The 20684-nt window shown below is 41.9% G+C and overlaps 1 protein-coding gene across 2 annotated transcripts in view; it reads right to left on the bottom strand.

Moving 5' to 3' along the window:
* The window catches only part of LOC132384967 (plexin domain-containing protein 1-like), a 585821-nt gene that overhangs the window by 247608 nt on the left and 317529 nt on the right, over positions 1–20684 (bottom strand). For both annotated transcript variants that reach the window (XM_059956658.1, XM_059956660.1), the window contains exon 5: positions 12691–12813. In XM_059956658.1, coding sequence (XP_059812641.1) covers positions 12691–12813 — 123 coding nt within the window. The remainder of the gene's footprint in view (positions 1–12690; positions 12814–20684) is intronic.

Below are 20684 nucleotides of genomic sequence, written 5' to 3'. Positions count from 1 at the left end.
CCCCAGGCCTGAAATGGTTGCCACAAGAGGACACAGGTTTACGGTGCTGGGGAGTAGGTACAGAGGAGATGTCAGGGATAAGTTTTTGACTCAGAGAGTGGCGAGTGTGTGCCGGCGACGGTGGTGGAGGCGGATACAATAGGGTCTTTTAAGAGACTTTTGGATAGGTTCATGGAGCTTAGTAAAATAGAGGGCTGCAGGTAAGCCTAATAATTTCTAAGGTAGGGACATGTTTGGCACAACTTTGTGGGCCGAAGGGCCTGTATTGTGCTGTAGGTTTTCTGTGTTTCTATTTATTTGTTTATTATTTTTGATTTGCAGAGTTGTCTTCTTTTCCACATTGGTTGTTTGTCAGTCTTTGTGTGTAGATTTTTGTTGATTCTTGTGTATTTCTTTGATCTACCGTGAATGTCTGCAAGAAAATGAGTCTGAGGATTGCAAATGGTGACATATACATACTTTGAACTTTGAACATATCACTATTGTAATGGCAACAACCTTCACAAAATGCCCAAAATGCTGTGCAGAAAGAGAATAGATGTTGGGCCATGAAGATGTTAAAGATATAGAACAGAGAACACTATAAGACAGTACAGACTCTTTGGCCCTTGATGTTGTGCTGATCTTTTAACCTACTCTAAGATCAATTGGACATTTCCCTCCTACATTTTGTCTATCATCTGCTATATGGGCCTATCTATGGGTTCTGTTAATGTCCCTAATCTATCTGCCTTTATCCACACATTCACCACTCTCTGTAAAATACTTGCCACTGATTTTCCTCCAATCACCTTAAAATTATTTCCCCTGGTATTAGCCATTTCTATCCTGGGAAAGAAATTTCTGGCTGTCCACACAATTATTGCTTCCAGTGTACAAGAATAAAGAAACGTTCCCATAATTGTGCAGGGCACTGTTGAGACCACACCTGCAGTAGGGTATATAGTCCTTAATTCAGAAAGCACACTTGCATTGGGTGCCGTGCAGAGAGGATTCGGTGGGATGATCCCTGAGGTGAGAGGACTGTTCTGTGAGGATTGAGGAGAATGGTCCACTATTCTCTGGAGAATTTTGGGATACTAGGTGACCTTACTGAGCCAAGGACAACTCTAAGTGAGGATACTTTCCCAGGTGGGAGTAGTCTTAAGAAAATAAGACCTTAAGACGAGTCTGCTGGTTTATTATCATTTTCATCCCATTCTTCTGCCTTCTCCCCCATAAACTTTGACATACTTACTAATCAACAACTTATCAACCTTTACTTTAAATATAGAATGAACTCCACAGATTCATCAACCTCTGGCTAAAGAATGTCCTCATTTCTGTTCTAAAGGGACATCCTTGTCTTCTGAGGCTGTGCTCTAAGGTTCTAGACTTTAAGTTAAGGGACTAAACATATGATTAAAATGAAAAGGGCATTCTTTGATAGATAGGAATTCCTGGAATCCTTTAATGCTAAGACATTAGTACGCACTGAGCTGGGATAAGTCCATAGGGGAATGAGGGTTATGGGAAACAAGCTGGAATATGGAGCTGAAGTCAAGATCAGCTCTGCTATGGTCTAATAATTGAATACTGGATCAGGCTTGAGAGGCTGAGGAGCCTATGTCTTATATTCCATGGAAGGAAAAGGCATTAAAAATCCAATTAAACAGATTTAGCTTGAGGTTTATTTTGCAAAGGGAAGCAAATTAGAAAAGTAGAGAGATTTATAGATTAAATTCTAGAGTAAGGTGCAAGAGGCATAATTGCAGAGCAATGGCTAACGTTGTGAGAAAGGTGAACACAAATCAGTATTTGGACAAGAAAAGTACTTAGCAATGAAGGCTGGTTAATTATTTAATTTCAGTGGGATGAATTAAGATCTTACCCAAAGACAATTACAAGACCAAAAGATGGATTGTTTATTAAATCCCTCATAGTTTTAATGTCTCCGCAACAATGGTGAATTTAATCTTTTCCCCTACTTTCCTTATTGTGCAGCATTTAAATCTCATGCTTGCTTGTAGACATAAAGAATGTGCCATTCTCTCTTTCTAAAGTAATATTATTAAAGTTGTCTCTTTGAACTCTGAAAGGCCAGAATCAATTAAACTTCACACGAATCTCAACATTTTACTTGGACACATCTCAAAATCAGAATTCCGCAACACTGGCTGTTGACTTTATGTCCAACAATAACTCTTATCATTTTTTCAATCCAAGTTATTATCAAACTCAATTGCAGGAACAGGGATAATTACACTCTGTGCTAATGAGTGTATGTTCACAGTCTTTGACTGCTGTAGCCACTTCAAGGTTCGACGTCTTGTGCATTCAGAGATGCTCTTCTGCACACCACTGCGGTAATGTGTGGTTATCTGAGTGACTGCCACTTTCCTGTAAGCTTGAACCAGTCTGGCCATTCTCCTCTGACCTCTCTCATTAACAAGGTGTTCTCACCTTTAGAACTGCCGCTAACTGGATTTGTTTTTTTTTAATTTATCACATTATTCTCTGTAAATTATAGTGACTGTTGTGCATGAAAATCCCAGGAGGTCAGCAGTTTCTGAGATACTCAAACCACCCCATCTGGCACCAACAATCATTCCATGATCAAAGTCACTTAGGTCACATTTCTTCCCCATTCTAATGTTTGGTCAAAATAATAACTGAAACTCTTGACCTTGTCTGCATATTTTTATGCAATGAGTTGCTGCCATATGATTGCCTGATTAGATATTAGCATTAGTGAGCAGGTAAACAGGTGGCCACTGCGTGTATGTTCCAACAGATAAAGTGTTGTAACTGAGCTGTGACTGGTCTGTTAAGATGAAAATATTCATAATTTACTGTTGCTACATGGTGGGATCACTGGCACAGAAATAAAGAGCACTGTTTAATCTAAAAGATCACAAGAAAAATAGAAATTTGGATGCACTTCAATTCAATTTAACTTAACTATCAATTTAACTGTGTTATGTCCGCAGCCCCCTCCTTTGTGAGAATCGCAAGAGCACTAGTTGGGAGGGGGGGTCAGTAGACCCAGGAAATGGGAGAGAGACGTGCCGGATGCCTCGTTCCCCGGTGATGCAAAATAACGTGACATTGACCATTGTCTCCTGGAGACCACGTTTGTGGATTGGGGACTATGCTACGTGCAAGCCCTCGGGCAAAGTGGGCTGGTTGAGAGAGAGAGATTGCATCATCCCAACCTGATTGACATCTGAGACCCCGTGAGGAGGTATAAAAGAGGGTCTGGGGGAACAACCCCTTCAGACGCACCAGAAGAAACGCTAACGATCCCGTAGTAGCGGGAAGCCATTGAAAGGAAGCCACGTGCGTTCGGTTCCCCTTTTGCTTGGGAGCCGGTGGCAGGTACCACAGAACCGATGTTCTTGAACTAACCACAGGGAACCAACTTCCCCGATTCAACGGATTTGCTTCATAAAAGACCCGGGCCAGTTTCTTTTCTCACAAATCTCTCTCTCTCCAACAAGTGAAAACCCAGCGGTCCCCAAAAGGCTGAAGCCTGCCAGAACTGAGTGACTTTTACATTTCCATCGGACAATACATTATCCCCTAGACAACGATAGAGCTATTTCTTATTGATTATTATTATACCCGCGCTTTTAGATTGAGTCGTGATGACGTATATTATCTGAATGTTTGTATTAATCTTATTTTTGTGCCCCTTTATAAATAAAGACTTTTAAAAATAGTACCATCAGACTTCAACGGACCTCTCTATCTTTGCTGGTAAGTGACCTAGTTATGGGGTACGTAACAACTGCACCATTCTTTATAGTACACCCATCTGTGCCTTAGATGTTGGATTCATGGACTTAGTATTGGCATTCTGTTCATACCAACACTATAATAAATAAACCCTGAGTTAAGGTCTGGCCTAAAGCTCCAATGAGATTCAATTTATTGTATTAATTTACACAGATATAATGTCAAATTTGGGATAAGGCTCTAGGTATAGCTGCTTCAAAGCCATAGGAATCATGTAACATATGAGAATTCCTGGCTTGGAATCACTTTTGGGAATTATCCTCTAATAACTGTAAGCACATACATTGGTTATTTAGCAAGGATAGCAATACTGTCAACAAAGAGTTTGTACATTCTCCATATAGCTGTGTTGTTCTTTCCCACATATCAAAGATGTATGATCAGGGTTAGTGACTTGTGGGCATGCTATGCTGGTGCTAGGAACATAGTGACACTTGTGGGCAGCCCAACACAAATCTCACTGATTTAATTTGATGAAAATGACACATTTCACTGCATGTTTTGATATTTTGCTGTACATGTGACAAATAAAGCAAATCTTTATCTTTCGGTGAAACTCTGAAAATGCTGATATTTTAGCTGTTCATGACATAATTCAACTCGAACTAATCTCTATAACCTCCTGATGGCTCTTGGTCTGTACTCACTGGAGTTTAGAAGAATCAGGGGGGGATCTCATTGAAACCTTTCAAATATTGAAAATCCTGGATAGAGTCTAGAACAAGAGGGCACAGCCACAGAATACAAGGATGCTCCTTTAGAACAGAGATGAGGAGGATTTGCTTTAGCCAGAGGGTGGTGAATGTGTGGAATTCATTGCCACAGACAGCTGTGGAGGCCAAGTCATTTTGTACATTTGAAGTGGAGGTTGATAGGTTCTTGATTAGTAAAGGTGTCAAAGGTTTCGGACAGAAGGCAGGAAAATGGGGTTGGGAGGGATAATATATCAGCCATGGTGGAATGACAAAGCAGACTCGATTGCCCCGATCCACTGCTGACACGCACCTCAATACCAAGCACATTTTACACTGGTGCAAAGCATCTGTACAAGTCCTGTGTACAGCCCATACACATGATTGAGATTTTGAGAGACTGGTGGTTGGATATTCTGGCTGCTGCAAGGCTGCAGGCATTTTCTGTCATGTGGGAACTTGGCCCATGACGTGATTCAGTTTAGCTATATATTCAAAGACCTCTCTTCTCTTGAACCTCCCACTGTTACAGTTAAAACATGAGGAAATCTGCAAATGCTGGAAATCCAAGCAACACACACAAAATGCTGATGGAACACAGCAGGCCAGGCAGCATCTATAGGAAGAAGCACTGTCGACATTTCGGGCTGAGACCCTTCGTCAGGACATGGAGGACCCCGAATGCGGTCCCCCGACCAGACCATAACAACCCCAGGCAACGCACTCCAGGCACCCACTACTCTCTTTGTAAAACACCTCCTCCTCATACCTTATTTGAAATTACCCTCCCCTCCAGCTAAAATGCATGCCCTCTGGAATGTGGGAGAAAACTGGAGCATCTGGAGGAAAGTCACATGGTCACAGGGTGAACATACAAATTCCCTCCAGACAGCGGCAGGAATCAAAGCCCAATTGGTGATCACTGATGCAATTGCGCTAACCTCTAATCTACTGTGAGTGACAGGGAGGAATGCTGGTGACTCCCCCATTGAAAGCAAAGTGGTCAATCCCTTCTTAGAGTAGACTTGCTGAGATCCAACAGAGAATTGAAACCAGAATCTTTCAATGTGAAGCTGTTCCCTGCCTTATCTAATCACTTATAATCAGCGATTTGATCCCTACACACGCTTTCAATATTTCACAGATGTGGCACAGCAATTAGACAAGAACTTTAGGGATTACACAATTTAAAAACAAATTATTTCCACTGAAAATCACTCTGTTTTCCAAAAAAAACCCCACTTTTCTCCTGTTAAAGAAAGGATTACTTGAACAAATTGCTGGAACTTTTGCTTTTTGGAGCTTTGGGAGTGGGCAATTTGTTGAATCCAACTGAAGAGAGATTATTTAATTTTCTACTCCATGCTCGCCTTCTGGTCTCTTTGGTCATGATGATGTCACTGCATTCCATGCCAGGGAATGTGGCACTTTTCCCCTTTTGGAAAATCAGGAATCAAGCTCTAGAGCCTGTCACTGCTCCTTACAGGTGGAACAAATTATTATGACAGGACACAGCAAGAGAGAAAATTAAATGTTCTCCAAGCCTGATCTTCCAAGAAATATTTTTGCCTTTCAAGATTTAGTTTAATCTTTGTCATTGATTTTAATTGTCAAATCCACACCAATTTGATCTCTACAACACATTTCACTAAATGTTTCTATGTACATGTGACAAATAAAATTAAGCTTTATCTTTATCTCTAGTTAATAATAACTAGTTTGCTTTCCAATAAGATTGAAATCCAAATTGAAAGAACCTTACTGAGTGGTTTGGGCTCTTGGTCAGTAGCCTTGGTCTTGATCAGTGTTAAAAGAATCCTGAGCTTTATATAAAGTCATTTACAGTAGTCATATAAAGCCACAGATTTATCTTTTTTTGTCATATAGAATGTGTCGTTTTCATCAACAGCCAACTGAGGATGTGCTGAGGGCAGCCCACAAATGTCACCATGCTTCTGGCATCAACACAGCATGCTCACAAATCATTAACCCTAACCCATACATCTTTCGAATGTGTGTACACCTAGAGGAAACACGCATGGTCACAGGAAAAACAAACAAACTCCTTATAGATTGGAATTGAAACCCGATCGGTGATCATTGCGCTAACTGCTATGCTACTGTGCAGTCTGTGATATACAGTAAATCTTTGATAAGTAATATGGACCCTTGTGCTTTGGTACAAAAACAAAGATGATGGCAGAAGCATTTGAACAGTGATATGGGGCAACACACACTAAATGCTGCAGGAACTCAACAGGCCAGGCAACATTTATGGAAAACAGTACAGTCTACGTTTCAGGCCGATACCCTTCAGCAGGTCTCATTGTGATACAAGCATTTCACTGTATCTTGGTACATGTGACAATAATAAAACCAATGCCAATGTAAAGATAAGAGAACAGTTATGTCAAATCAAGGTACACAGAACTTTCTTGCAAAGAATGGGAACTCTCTAGGATTCTCTTCCCCAGAAACGTGTGGAGGCTGGCTCTTTGGAAGTATGGTGGATTCCTTTTTATTGGGCAATCAGTTAATCGGGTCAGCCACCTTATTTGGGACAACTCTTAAAGAACAAATCCAATCGTGAAAATAACCTTTACTTTATTTGGGACACCATGCTGCTTAATTGGGACAGGAAATTGTTGCCAAACAGTTTCTTGCTGGCATCAGTCTCATGTATGGCTATTAGACACTACACTGTACTTAGAGTGAACAGTTTTAAACAGTGTTAGTTGTGTGTGCTTGTGTTAAAAAGCAATGATTTTTATCACTGATAGCTGGCGAAAAATAAGCAGTAAGACAATTCAGAACTGTTCTGCTCACTGCAGTTTCAAGCATTCAGGCTTGGAGATGGCAGAAATGGCCAGGAGTGAAAATGAAATGATTTCATTGCTTTAACAAGTTAGGTACTATGAAGAATTTGAAGGTATCAGCCATCTTGAATGTTGTGATGAAGTGAAAATTTGGAGGATGCAATCAATGAAAACATTTTATGATGGCAGGTCTATTATGCACACTAGGTATCTAAACTAATTTTGTTCTCTAAAGACAATGAAAAGAACACAGCAGCGTACACTGGATGAATTCCTCCATTGATGACTATTAGGAAATAATACAGTTTTTTAGTACTTAGTGGTATTGGTAGTGCTCTAATTTGTTCTATACAGGTAGTCTCCGGGTTACAAACGAGTTCCGTTCCTGAGTCCGTCTTTAAGTCGGATTTGTACGCAAGTCAGAACAAGTACATCTGGTATTATTTAGCATCAGTTAGTCAAACGTTTGTCTTAGTATATAGTATATATTTTACCTTTCTATGCATATAAAACACTTAAGAAACGTATGTGTTCCAATAATTAAACCACTGCGTTGCTTAGTAATAATTGTAGCTTTCATCGGGGCAGGGCCTTTCACATGCTCCATTATTCTCACTTTATCCTTTAAAATCATTCCAATCGTAGACCGACTGTAGCCTAACGTTTTTCCAATGACCAATGACGTTTTACCTCTTTCCAAACGCTTTATTATTTCCACTTTACTTTCAATTGCGATCACTTCCCGTCAATGGAACAGAAACACTGCGGGCGGCGGGTCCCTACCTCCGCCGGCTCCCGAGGTCTGCTGGGTCCTAAGGACCACTGCACTGAATACCCCAGTTCCTAAAGTCCACCGCACTGAGACGGGTTAAATGGAACAAGTGGAGGCTGGGTTGGGTATTTGATCCTCCTCAATATTCTGCGTGGGAATTTAAACTGGAGGTGGCAGTGTTTTTTTACGAGGTCGAGTTGCGAGCTCAACATCAACCCGGTGTGCTCGGGAGCGGTCTGTCACTGGATCGAATTTAGGAACCTCAGTTCTTGAGCCTGGCACTCATCTCACTGCTCCACCAGCCAACCGGAAAAGGTGGGGGGGGGGGGGGCAGGGGTTCAGGGTGAATCTTGCTAAGAAAAATTTAAGCCAAATACAAAGTTACACACTCAACACAGTGTCAATGACAACAACTTAAAATGGCGGAAGACGTCGTGAACTGACTTAAAATGGCGGAAGGTGTGGCGATCTGACTTAAAATGGCGGACAGCATTCTCCTTCCTCGGTTCGTAAGTACGAGTTGTTTGTAAGTCGGACGTTCGTAACTCAGCGACTACCTGTATTTCATTTACATATATAATTTGTTACTCAGTTAAACAGCCGTTTGTCTTTTTAATAACTTTTTAACTACTTCCATGAAGCTTCGGCTAATTGGTGCAGCCGCTTAAATGGACCAAAATGTACTGATCCCAGTGTGTCCGAATTAACCAAAATCCACTGTACTTCAGTTGGACGTGGATAAATTTTTGAAAGATTGGAGGTCTCAGGGCAATCTGGCACAGATAAAGAGCTGAGGTCAGAGGTAGATTTGCCCTTATCACATAAAATGGTCATGGTCAGGAAGCCCAATTCTGCTCTCATTTTCTTGTATTGCTCGTGTCTGAATTTTAAAACATCATACACAATAGAATAAAGGTGTTCTCTGCTGGAGCTGAACACCTCATGGGGCACCCAATGTGTTAAACTAGCTTGGAGACACTCCGTGATGAATGACAGCAGGTTGCTTTTAGGGCAGTTAGATGAGAGAATTAGATTGTGCCGCAGTGAATATCTTCAAAAAGACGTACTTTACTGGAAATACTGTTTTAACAAATTGATAATGAATTTCTCCACACTGACAACTGCTACCACCTGATTTTCTGCACCTGCAATCCAAGGAAAATTCTAGGCCAACTGTAGACATGAAACCGGGGGAACGGGAGAAATGAGCAATTGCAGGTTTAGAAATACTGATGGCACACATTTTAATAAGTATGCACTGATCACAGACATGGCCCAGAAATCAAGGGGCACTTGAGGAATCAATTATAAATCTGATTAATTTGTGTGTTGCCTGCTGAGAAAGATGTGTTTGGAAACTTAAAAACTGTTTGCATAATACTTCCAAAGAAATCATCAGAATTATAATCATTAGCATTATAGTTTTTATGCTTTCCCCACTACTCTCTCCCCATTTCAATTCCCAGCCCAAACCTGTCCCCAAGTCAATGGTTTATTTCCATCTACATATACTGCCTGACTTGTTGAGTTCATCGAGCATTTTGCATGTGTTGCTCAATATTTTCAGCATCTGCAGAATCTCTTGTGTCTAGTCCCTCCCGTTTATATAATTCTGTCCATCAGTCCTACAGACATTCCCCACACTGTGGTCTTTCCTGTGTTGCATCGCACTCCCAGTTTCCCATTCTCCAAAGTAAATGCCCTGTCCATCCTGTTCCACTAGTGGGAATATAGCTCAGTGGTAGAGCACTTGACTGCAGATCAAAAGCTCCCAGGTTCAAATTCAGATGCCCCCTATCTATCTTTTAGCTTCTCATAACATTAATATTACTTTAGCAAGGCCTTTTACAAAGATGAGGTAGTAAACAGAATTAGACACTGGCTTTGTGGGAGAAGCCAGAGTGTAGTAGTAGAGGGTTGCCTCTCTAACTGGGGGCCTGTGACTAATGGTGTGCTGCAGGGATCAGGGCTAAATGCATTGTTGTTTGTCATCTATATCAATGACCTGGATGACAATGTGGTAATTGATTCAGCAAATTTGCAGATGACATGAAATTTGGGTTCTGTAGTGGACAGCGAGAAATGTTATCGAAGCTTGCAGCAGCAGGATCTGGGCCAGCTGAAAAATGGCAGATGGAATTTATTTATTTAGAGATACAGTGTGAAATAGGCCCTCCTGACCCCTTGAGTTGCACCGCTAGCAACCCACTGATTTAACCTTGTCTAATCATGGAATCTTAAGTTTATCTTGGCTGGTGGGGCGGAAGCGAATGAGGATATGCTCCCACTACCTATTAATGTTTCCAATGGCGTGTATCTCAAATAGCCTCTGACAACCAAGTTGAGTTTTTGGCCTTCACATGTGGCTTACCTACTAAGATTGGTTTAACAATTTCTATTGACAGAAGGGTCAAATGAGGGTTACTGGCGCCTTAAAACCAATCACTTCAGGCAGAATGTGGCTTGTTAGCTGTGGTTGGCAGTTCATCTAACAGAAGGAAAATGCTGATCTTAAACCTCCACCCAAGGAAAAATCCTAAGGCAGTCTCATGTTGAGTTCAGCGCCAACAGGGAGCTCCTGTGATGCTGCTGGTGCCTAACTGTATCGGCCTCTGCTGCTCCTTTGAATTCATTAGCTGTGTGGAGAGGGGGACATGGGCAACATCCTCTCTATATTATACTGCCCTGGCTTGCATATGTAGACAGCTATGGTGCAAAATCCATGGTTGACCCTGACCGATGGAGGCCTCACTAATCACAGAAACATAGAAACGTAGAAAATAGGTGCAGGAGTAGGCCATTCGGCCCTTCGAGCCTGCACCGCCATTCAGTATGATCATGGCTCATCATCCAACTCAAAACCCTGAGACAAAATCACGAGACAATTTACAATGACCAATTAACCTACTAACTTGTAGGTTTTTGAACTGTGGGAGGAAACTGGAGCACCAGGAGTAAACTCACTCATTCACAGGGAGGATGTACAACTCTTACAGATGACGTCTGAATTGTACTCCGAACTCCGATGCCCCAATCTGTAACAGGATTGTGCTAACCTCTATGCTATCATGGCACACATTTAATGCAGACAAGTGTGAGGACAAGCCAGAGATGAAATTTAAAAACGATGTAATGCTGAGGCTTTATGATGCAATCCCAAGGCCTCACTTGGAGTCTTGTAAGCAGTTTTTGGTTCCCGATCTAAGAATGAATGCACTGACATTGGAGAAAGTTCAGGGAATGAAAGGCTTATCACTAGAATTTTAGAAGAATGGGGGAATCTCATTGAAACCTATTGAATGTTGAAAGGCCTAGATAGAGTGGATGTGGAGAGGATGTTTTCTATAATGCTGGAGCCTCAGACTAGAGGGCAGAATCTCAGAATTAAGGGACATCCATTTAAAACAGAGATGATGAGGAATTTCTTTAGTCAGTGGGTGGTGAATCTGTGGAATTTATTGCCATGGGTGGCTATGAAGGCCAGGTCAGCCATGATTAAATAGCGCACCAGACCTGATGGGCTGAATGGCCTAATTCTGCTATATCTTAGGACTTACACAGTGAGCAGCAGGGCATTGAGGAATACAATAAAATAGAGGGATCTGGTAATACAGGCCCATAATTGCTGAAAAGTGGTGTTCAGGTAGTTAGATTCTTAAAGAGAGCTTTCAGCATGTTGACCTCCTTCATAAATCAAAATACTGAGCACAGCACTTGGCATATTACGTTGAAGGTGTAGAAAATGTTGGTGAAGCATTGTGTGCATCTCAATTCACCTACCTACAGGAAAAATATGAATAAAATTGAAAGAGTGCAGAGAGAATGTACAAGGATGTTGGCCAGGATATGAGGACCTGAGTTATAGGGAAAGATTGAATAGGTTTGGACTTTATTCCCCGTAGCATAGAAGACTGAAGGGTGATTTGATAAAGCTATACAAAATTGAGGGGTATAGATTGGGTAAATGAAAGAAAGCTTTTCCACTGTGGTAGGGTGAGACAAAAAACTAGAAGCCAGAGGTTAAGGATGAAATGTGAAATATTTAAGGGGAACATGAGGGGGACACATGTTCACTCAGAGTGTGATGCAACTGTGGAGTGCACTGCCAGTAGAAGTGGTGAATGTGGGTTTGATTTCAACAGTTAAGAGAGATTTCAATATGTACATGGACAGGAATTGTATGGAGAGCTTTTACTGAGGTACAGGTCAATGGTTCTAGGTAGAATAATAGTTTAGCTGAAGGAGCTATGTCTGTGCTGTCATGCTCTATGACCCTATGACTTTGCTGCTGCAGCCCTTTCCCTCCATTCCTTTCACAGGTCACTGTTTGGGGCTGTTACAATAACATACAGTTCACTAGCATTGAGACGATTGTGCTGACTTAATGGACATCCACTTGATTAGTGAAAACCAGGCAAATTCTAGCACAACTTACTCCCCTTATCTTCGGAATGCGGGAGGAAATCAGAGCACATGGAGGAAACCCATGCAATTATGGGGAGAACATATGAACTACTTATAGTCAGCAGTGGGAATTGAACCCCAGTTGCCAACATGGTAAAGCATTACACTAGTCACTATGCTACTGTGCATCACCATTACCATTATCATTTATCATTAACAAATAGGTTACCGTTATCAAAGTATCTGACAGTGGAATTCCTGGAGTAACTGGGATCAAAGTTGGCCATGAGTGGTGCAATGTACTGAGTGGCCGTCAGCATCCGATGGATCACATCTCCAGTGAATATGAAGCCTGAAGGAAGAAGAGAAGACAAATCAGATTCCCTTATTATCCAAAGGGATTTTTCCTGGTGCAAAGTGCAAGGTTCAAGTTCGACGTAAATTTATTTTCAAAGTACATATATATCACCACATACTACTCTGAGGTTCATTTTCAGAATCAGGTTTTATATCACTGGCATATGTCATGAAATTTCCTGACGAAGGGTCTCGGCCCGAAACGTCGACAGTGCTTCTCCCTATAGATGCTGCCTGGCCTGCTGTGTTCCACCAGCATTTTGTGTGTGTTGCTGTTTGAATTTCCAGCATCTGCAGATTTCCTCGTGTTTGTCATGAAATGTTGTTTTGCAGCAGCAGTACAGTGCAATACATTAAAAACTATAAATGACAATAAGATATTTTGTGATGCTATGGGGGGGGAGGGGTACATGGTTGACAGCCCACCCCTGCATTTCTAATGGCCAGTACTGTTTATTGTTCTTGTATTAAAATGGTTTTATGGGAATATGGTGGGAAGTTTCAGTTCATTTATTGTGACATTTTAGCTTGGGTTATACAGTTATTTGATTGTGTATTTGTGGGTCACACTAACTATAACCGGGGTGTGTGATGGTCACCTCCCCCGTCTCTATGAGACCAGCAGGGATCACTCTCCATGTCAGGTTGCCTGGTCTGTTTTGTGTTTATCACAATAAAATGGTTGTTGAGTTAACGAGCTTCCTCGTCTGTCATTATGGACCAAATGCTCGCCACAATATAAATATATGCATTTATATAAGTAGTGAAAAAAGAGAGACAAAAAATAGTGAGGTAGTGCTCATGGGCTTATTGTCCATTCAGAAATCTGATGGCAGTAGGGAAGAAGCTTTTCCTAAAATGCTGAGTGTGTATCTTCTGGCTCCTGTACCTCCTCCTTGATGGTAGCAATGAGGAGGCATGTGATGCGGTTCTTTACAATGGGTGCCACCTTTTTGAGGCATTGTCTTTTCAAGATGTCCGCAATGCTGGGAGGCGAGTGCCCATGATGGACCTAGCAGAGTTTGCAACCTTCTGCAGCTTTTTCTAATCCTGTACAGTGGCCCTTTCATACCAGATGGTGATGCGACCAGCTAGAATGCTCTTGCAGGCATTTACAGTAAAACAAAAAAATACAATAAGATCAATATAAAAACTACACATAAAGACCGACAAACAACCAATGCACAAGATAAGACACTGCAAATACAAAACACAAAAAATAAAAAAAGTATGTATTACACAGGTTGAGCATCCCTTATCCGAAACACCAAAATCTGAAAACATCCCATATCCAAAATTTTTTTGAGGTCACAAATAGAAACTTTCATGAGGTGTTGGGAAGATTCCCAAGTGATGAGCAGGTCTCTGCGCATCACAGGCAGCTCTGAGAAGTGACCTCATATATGCAATGAACAAAAGTTCATGAAAAATAGAAAAACAATACATAATTGAAAAATGAAGATCTAGATATGTACTGAAAGAGTGGATTTGTCAGTGGTATGCCACTGAATGATATGCTGATCATGAAATAAGCAAAGATCTATCATGACAAACTGAAAATTGAAGGTAATTGTGAATATTCAGCAGGCCGGTTGCAGAAATTTAAGAAAAGACACTGCATTAATTATTTTAAGATTTGTGGTGATAAAGGTACAGCTGATCATGAAGCACCAGAGAACTTAATTGATGAGTTTTCCAAGAGTTGCCAAGTTCTTTAAGCAATGTACTTTTGAACTGACTTAATGAACTAGAGATGTTACGGTTTTCTGAAGGACTCAGCGGATTTAACTCTCAAGTAAGCAGGTACAGGACATTTAAGCAGATGAAGGTACACCAACATGGCTGGAACAGAAGGAGGAGGGGTGGGCTCCAAGCAGGGCTGAAACACAGAGGATTGAGACACCCTCTACCCAGTGTTATGTTTGTTCTGAATAAAGAGAAACTTGGCGTGGGTTTAGATTAGAACATTTTATTATTGAACTGCTGTTGGACCCTGTGTCTGCACAACCCCATCACCATAGTGGCTTCCGGTTCTGCGCAAACCCCTCGCATTGCCCACTGGGAAATGAAGTTTTTATTACACACCCATAATAACACCTCTTCCCCCTTGACAGAAAAACAATCCCAATCATGTGAGATGTGGCAGACTTGGGGGAACTCCCCTCTCCTGCACAGTCACATCTGTCAGAAGTGCATGCGGCTGGGCGATATGGAAGACCGCGTAATGAATCTGGAGCTGCAGCTGGATGACCTTCGACTCATAAGGGAGAATGAGGCAGTCATAGATGAGAGCTCCAGGGAGGTAGTCACACCTAGGCTGCCGGAAGGAGGTCGTTGGGTGACAGTCCGAGGGGGGAAAGCGAAGGAGAGTAGACAGGTAGCGCAGAGCACCCCTGTAGCCATTCCCCTGAATAATAAGTTTACAGTCCTGGATACTGTTGGCGGGGACAACCGACCAGGTGTGAGCCATGATGGCAGGGCCTCAGGCACTGAGTCTGACCCTGTGGTGCAGAAGGGTGGGACGGAGAAGATTGTTGCCTCCCGAGTGCCAAGGTCCGGGATGTCTCTGACTGGGTGGACGAGATCCTGGTACGAGAGAGAAAGCAACCAGAAGTCGTGATAAATGTTGGTACCAACAACATAGGCAGAAAGAGGGATGAGGCCCTGAAGTGTGAGTTTCAGGAACTAGGCAGAAGGCTGAAGAACAGGACCTCGAGGGTGGAGTTCTCAGGATTGCTGCCAGTACTACGTGATAGTGATGGTAAGAATTGGAGGAGATGGCAGTTGAATGCGTGGCTGAGGAGTTGGTGCAGGGGGCTGGGTTTTAGATTTTTGGATCATTGGGATCTCTTCTGGGGAAGGTGGGACCTGTACAGACTGGATGGGTTGCACCTGAACTCAAGGGGGAGCAATATCCTTGCAGGTAGGTTTGCTAGCATGGTTCGGGATGGTTTAAGCTAATTTGCAAGAGGGATAGGACCCAGAGCGATAGAGCAGTGGAAGAAGTGCATGGAGTAAAGCCAGATCTAATATAGAGAGGCTTTGAGAAGCAGTAAAAAGGGTGTAGAGGTAGTAAGGTAGAAGGGTTAAAGTGTGTGTACTTCAATGCAAGAAGCATCAGGAACAAAGCACAGGGTTGTGATTGTGGGAGATTTTAATTTTCCACACATAGACTGGGAAGCCCATTCTGTAAAAGGGATGGATGGTTTGGAGTTTGTAAAAAGTGTGCAGGATAGTTTCTTGCAGCAATACACAGAGGTACCAACTAGAGAAGGGGCAGTGTTGGATCTTCTGTTAGGGAATGAAATAGGTCAGGTGACGGAGATATGTGTTGGGGAGCACTTCGGGTCCAGTGATCACAATGCCATTAGTTCCAATATAATTATGGAGAAGGATAGGACTGGACCCAGGGATGAGTTTTTTGATTGGAGAAAGGCTAACTTAGAGGAGATGCGAGGATTTAGATGGAGTGGACAATTTGTTTTATGGGAAGGATATAATAGAGAAAATGAGGTTATTTAAAGGTGAAATTTTGAGGGTACAGAATCTTTATGTTCCTGTTCGGATGAAATGAAAGGTTAAAAGTTTGAGAGAGCCATGGTTTTCAAGGGATGTTGGAAACTTGGTTTGGAAAAGAGAGATACCTACAATAAATATAGGCACCATGGAGTAAATGAGGTGCTCGAGGAATATAAAGAATGTAAAAAGAATATTAAGACAGAAATTAGAAAAGCTGAGATACGAGGTTGTTTGACAAGTAAGGTGAAAATAAATCCAAAGGGTTTCTACAGTTATACTAACAGCAAAAGGATAGTGAAGGATAAAATTGGTCACTTAGAGAATCAGAGTGGACAGCTATATGTGGAGCCGAAAGAGATGGGGGAGATTTTGAACAATTTCTTTTCTTCGGTATTCACTAAGGAGAAGGATATTGAATTGTGTAAGGTAAGGGATGCAAGTAGGGAAGTTATAGAAACTATGATGATTAAAGAGGAGGAAGTACTAGCGCTTTTAAAGAAAATAAAAGTGAATAAATCTCTGGATCCTGACAGGATTTCCCTAGGACCTTGAGGGAAGTTAGTGTAGAAATAGCAGGGGCTCTGACAGAAATATTTCAAATGTCATTAGAAACAGGGATGGTGCCGGAGGATTGGCATATTGCTTATGTTGTTCCATTGTTTAAAAAGGGTTCTAAGAATAAACCTAGTAATTATAGGCCTGTAAGTTTGACGTCAGTGGTAGGTAAATTAATGGAAAGTATTCTTAGAGATGGTATATATAATTATCTGGATAGACAGGGTCTGATTTGGAACAGCCAACATGGATTTGTGTGTGGAAGATCATGTTTGAAAAATCTTATTGAATTTTTTGAAGAGGTTACTAGGAAAGTTGACGAGGGTAAAGCAGTGGATGTTGTCTATATGGTCTTCAGTAAGGCCTTTGACAAGGTTCCACACGGAAGGTTGGTTAGGAAGGTTCAATTGTTAGGTATTAATATTGAAGTGGTAAAATGGATTCAACAGTGGCTGGATGGGAGATGCTAGAGAGTAATGGTGGATAACTGTTTGTCAGGTTGGAGTCCGGTGACTAGTGGTGTGCTTCAGGGATCTGTATTGGGTCCAATGTTGTTTGTCATATACATTAATGATCTAGATGATGGGGTGGTAAATTGGGTTCATAAGTAAGCTTGCAGAGAGATATAGGCCAGTTAGAAGAGTGGGCTGAAAGATTGCAGATGGAGTTTAATGCTGTTAAGTCTTAGGTGCTACATTTTGGTAGGAATAATCAAAAAAGGACATACATGGTAAATGGTAGGGCATTGAAGAATACAGTAGAACAGAGTGATCTAGGAATAATGGTGCATAGTTCCCTGAAGGTGGAATCTCACGTGGATAGAGTGGTGAAGAAAGTTTTTGGTATGTTGGCCTTTATAAATCAGAGCATTGAGTATAGGAGTTGGGATGTAATGTTAAAATTGTACAAGGCATTGGTAAGGCCAAATTTGGAGTATTGTGTACAGTTCTGGTCACTGAACTATAAGAAAGATGTCAACAAAATAGAGAGAGTACAGAGATGATTTACAAGGATGTTACCTGGGTTTCAGCACCTAAGTTACAGAGAAAGGTTGAACAAGTTAGGTCTTTATTCTTTGGAGCGTAGAAGATTGAGGGGGGACTTGATAGAGGTATTTAAAATTATGAGGAGGATAGATAAGAGTTGACGTGGATAGGCTTTCTCCATTGAGAGTAGAGGAGATTCAAACAGGAGGACATGAGTTGAGAATTAGGGGCAAAAGATTAGGGGTAACATGAGGGGGAACTTCTTTACTCAGAGAGTGGTAGCTGTGTGGAACGAGCTTCCAGTAGAAGTGGTGGAGGGAGGTTCGATTTTGTCATTTAAAGTAAAATTGGATAGGTATATGAACAGGAAAGGAATGGAGGGTTATGGGCTGAGTGCAGATCGGTGGGTCTAGGTGAGAGTAAGCATTCGGCATGGATTAAAAAGGCCGAGATAGCCTGTTTCCATGCTGTAATTGTTATACGGTTATATAGGTGATGAACTGAGAGCTTGGATACACACATGGGATTATGATGTAGTGGTCATTACAGAGACTTGGCTGGCACCAGGGCAGGAATGGATTCTCAATATTCCTGGATTTCAGTGTTTTAAAAGTGATAGAGGGGGGGGGAAAGGGAGGAGGGATGGCATTACTGGTCAGGGATACTATTACAGCTGCAGAAAGGGTGGGTAATGTAAAATGATCCTCTTTTGAGTCAGTATGGGTGGAAGTCTGGAACAGGAAGGGAGCAGTTACTCTATTGGGAGTATTCCATAAGCCCCCTGGTGGCAACAGGGATACTGAGGAGCAGATTGGGAGGCAGATTTTGGAAAGGTGCAAAAATAACAAAGTTGTTATCATGGGTGACTTTAACTTCCCTAATATTAATTGGCACCTGATTAGTTCCAAGGGTTTAGATGGGGCAGAGTTTGTTAAGTGTGTCCAGGATGGATTCCTGTCACAGTGTGTTGACAGGCCGACTGGGGGAATGCCATACTAGATCTGGTATTAGGTAAAGAACCGGGTCAGGTCACAGATCTCTCAGTGGGTGAGCATCTGGAGGACAGTGATCACCGCTCTCTGGCCTTTAGCATTATCATGGAAAAGGACAGAATCAGAGAGGACAGGAAAAGATTAAGGGAGCTAGGGTTTTACTCTTCGAAGAGAAGGAGGATGAGAGGAGACATGATAGAGGTATACAAGACATTAAGAGGAATAGACAGAGTGGACAGCCAGTGCCTCATTTCCAGGGCACCACCGCTCAGTACAAGAGGACATGGCTTTAAGGTAAGGAGTGGGAAGTTCAAGGGGGATATTAGAGGAAGGTTTTTCACTCAGAGAGTGGTTGGTGCGTGGAATGCACTGCCTGAGTCAGTAGTGGAGGCAGATACACTAGTGCAATTTAAGAGACTACTAGACAGGTATATGGAGGAATTTAAGTTGGGGGGGGGTTATATGGGAGGCAGTCTTTAAATGTCAGCACAACATTGTGGGCCGAAGGGACTGTACTGTGCTGTACTATTCTATGTTCTATACTCTGCGCTCATAAACCTGCAAGGAACATAAATCCTTTCCAACAAAGATGTCTGCATTCCAAAGCCAGTCTCTTTTTTCAACTGTTCAACATATCAGCTTCAATTGTCATGAGCATCTACAGTCTCTTTGAAGGGTCTCAGCCTGAAACGTTAACTATACTATTTTCCATAGATGCTGCCTGGCCTGCTGAGTTTCTCTAGCGTTTTGTGTGTGTTAACCAAAATCCCTTATCCACTCGGAAACTTTCAATCAGTCTCTGAGATAGTTTAATGGTCCTTTTTGGTCTGTTACTTGTTTCCACATGTATATTGCTTGCATTTGCTGGGTTACTATCTGTGTCGTTCTGAAAACTTTGATCGACATGCTCATTTTTTACATATGTTGTGACGTGTCATAACTATAGGTTGCAGTCTGTGGTTGTAGATCCATACGGTTCCTTCTCAGAGGTCTCCCTTGCTCTGTCTGAATCTGGTAGGAATGTGGTGTGACTTCCTCTTGCACATATCCTGACAGGGACCATGTTCCAGAATTGTGAACTCAGATTGGAGTTTGATCTTTTCGTCAACTTGTCATGATACTGTTTCTCTTTTTCTTTCCCTTTCACTTTAGCCAGTTTGACCTTGTGTGCTGCTGCAGGTGTCAACATGTTTTCATGCATTGGAAGGTTAGTGTGTATGTGTCGACCCATCAGCATTTGGGCTGGTGAAAGGAAATTTTGTAGTGGCACACATCTATGAATTATTAGACTTTTGTGGAAATCCTCTTGTCCATCTTGTGCTTTCTTCATGAGACCCTTGACTATCTTGACTGAACTCGCTGGTAGGCCTTTAGATTTTGGGTGATGTGGGCTTGAAGTTACAGGTCGAAACCCCCAAACATTAGCAAAGGACTCAAATTCACGGCTTGAGAAGAGTGGACCACTTCACATTGAACTCGATGCCTCACAAACACTGTTTTCTGGAAGGCAATGACTGCTTTGCTGGATGTTGATTGGAGTGTTGCAACCTCTGGGTAATTGGAAAAGTAGTCTGTATCAAGAATACAATCAAACAAATCCACTCCAACTTTGAAGTACGGCCTGTCTGGTACAGGGTGTTGTATAAGTGGTTCTGCTTGCTGCTTTGGTCTGTAGATAAGGCATATTTCACATGAAGCAATGGTCCGGCTGATGTCTTGGTTCAATCTTGGCCAGTACATCACAGCATATGGTTCCATTTATTATCAGAGAATGTATACAGCCTGTGTACACCGAGCTCTACATTTACACAGTG

Source organism: Hypanus sabinus, chromosome X1, assembly GCF_030144855.1.
Source record: "Hypanus sabinus isolate sHypSab1 chromosome X1, sHypSab1.hap1, whole genome shotgun sequence".
Lineage (NCBI taxonomy): Eukaryota > Metazoa > Chordata > Chondrichthyes > Myliobatiformes > Dasyatidae > Hypanus > Hypanus sabinus.
The sequence above is the reverse complement of the archived record's forward strand: the minus strand, read 5'-3'. Positions and strand labels throughout refer to the sequence as shown.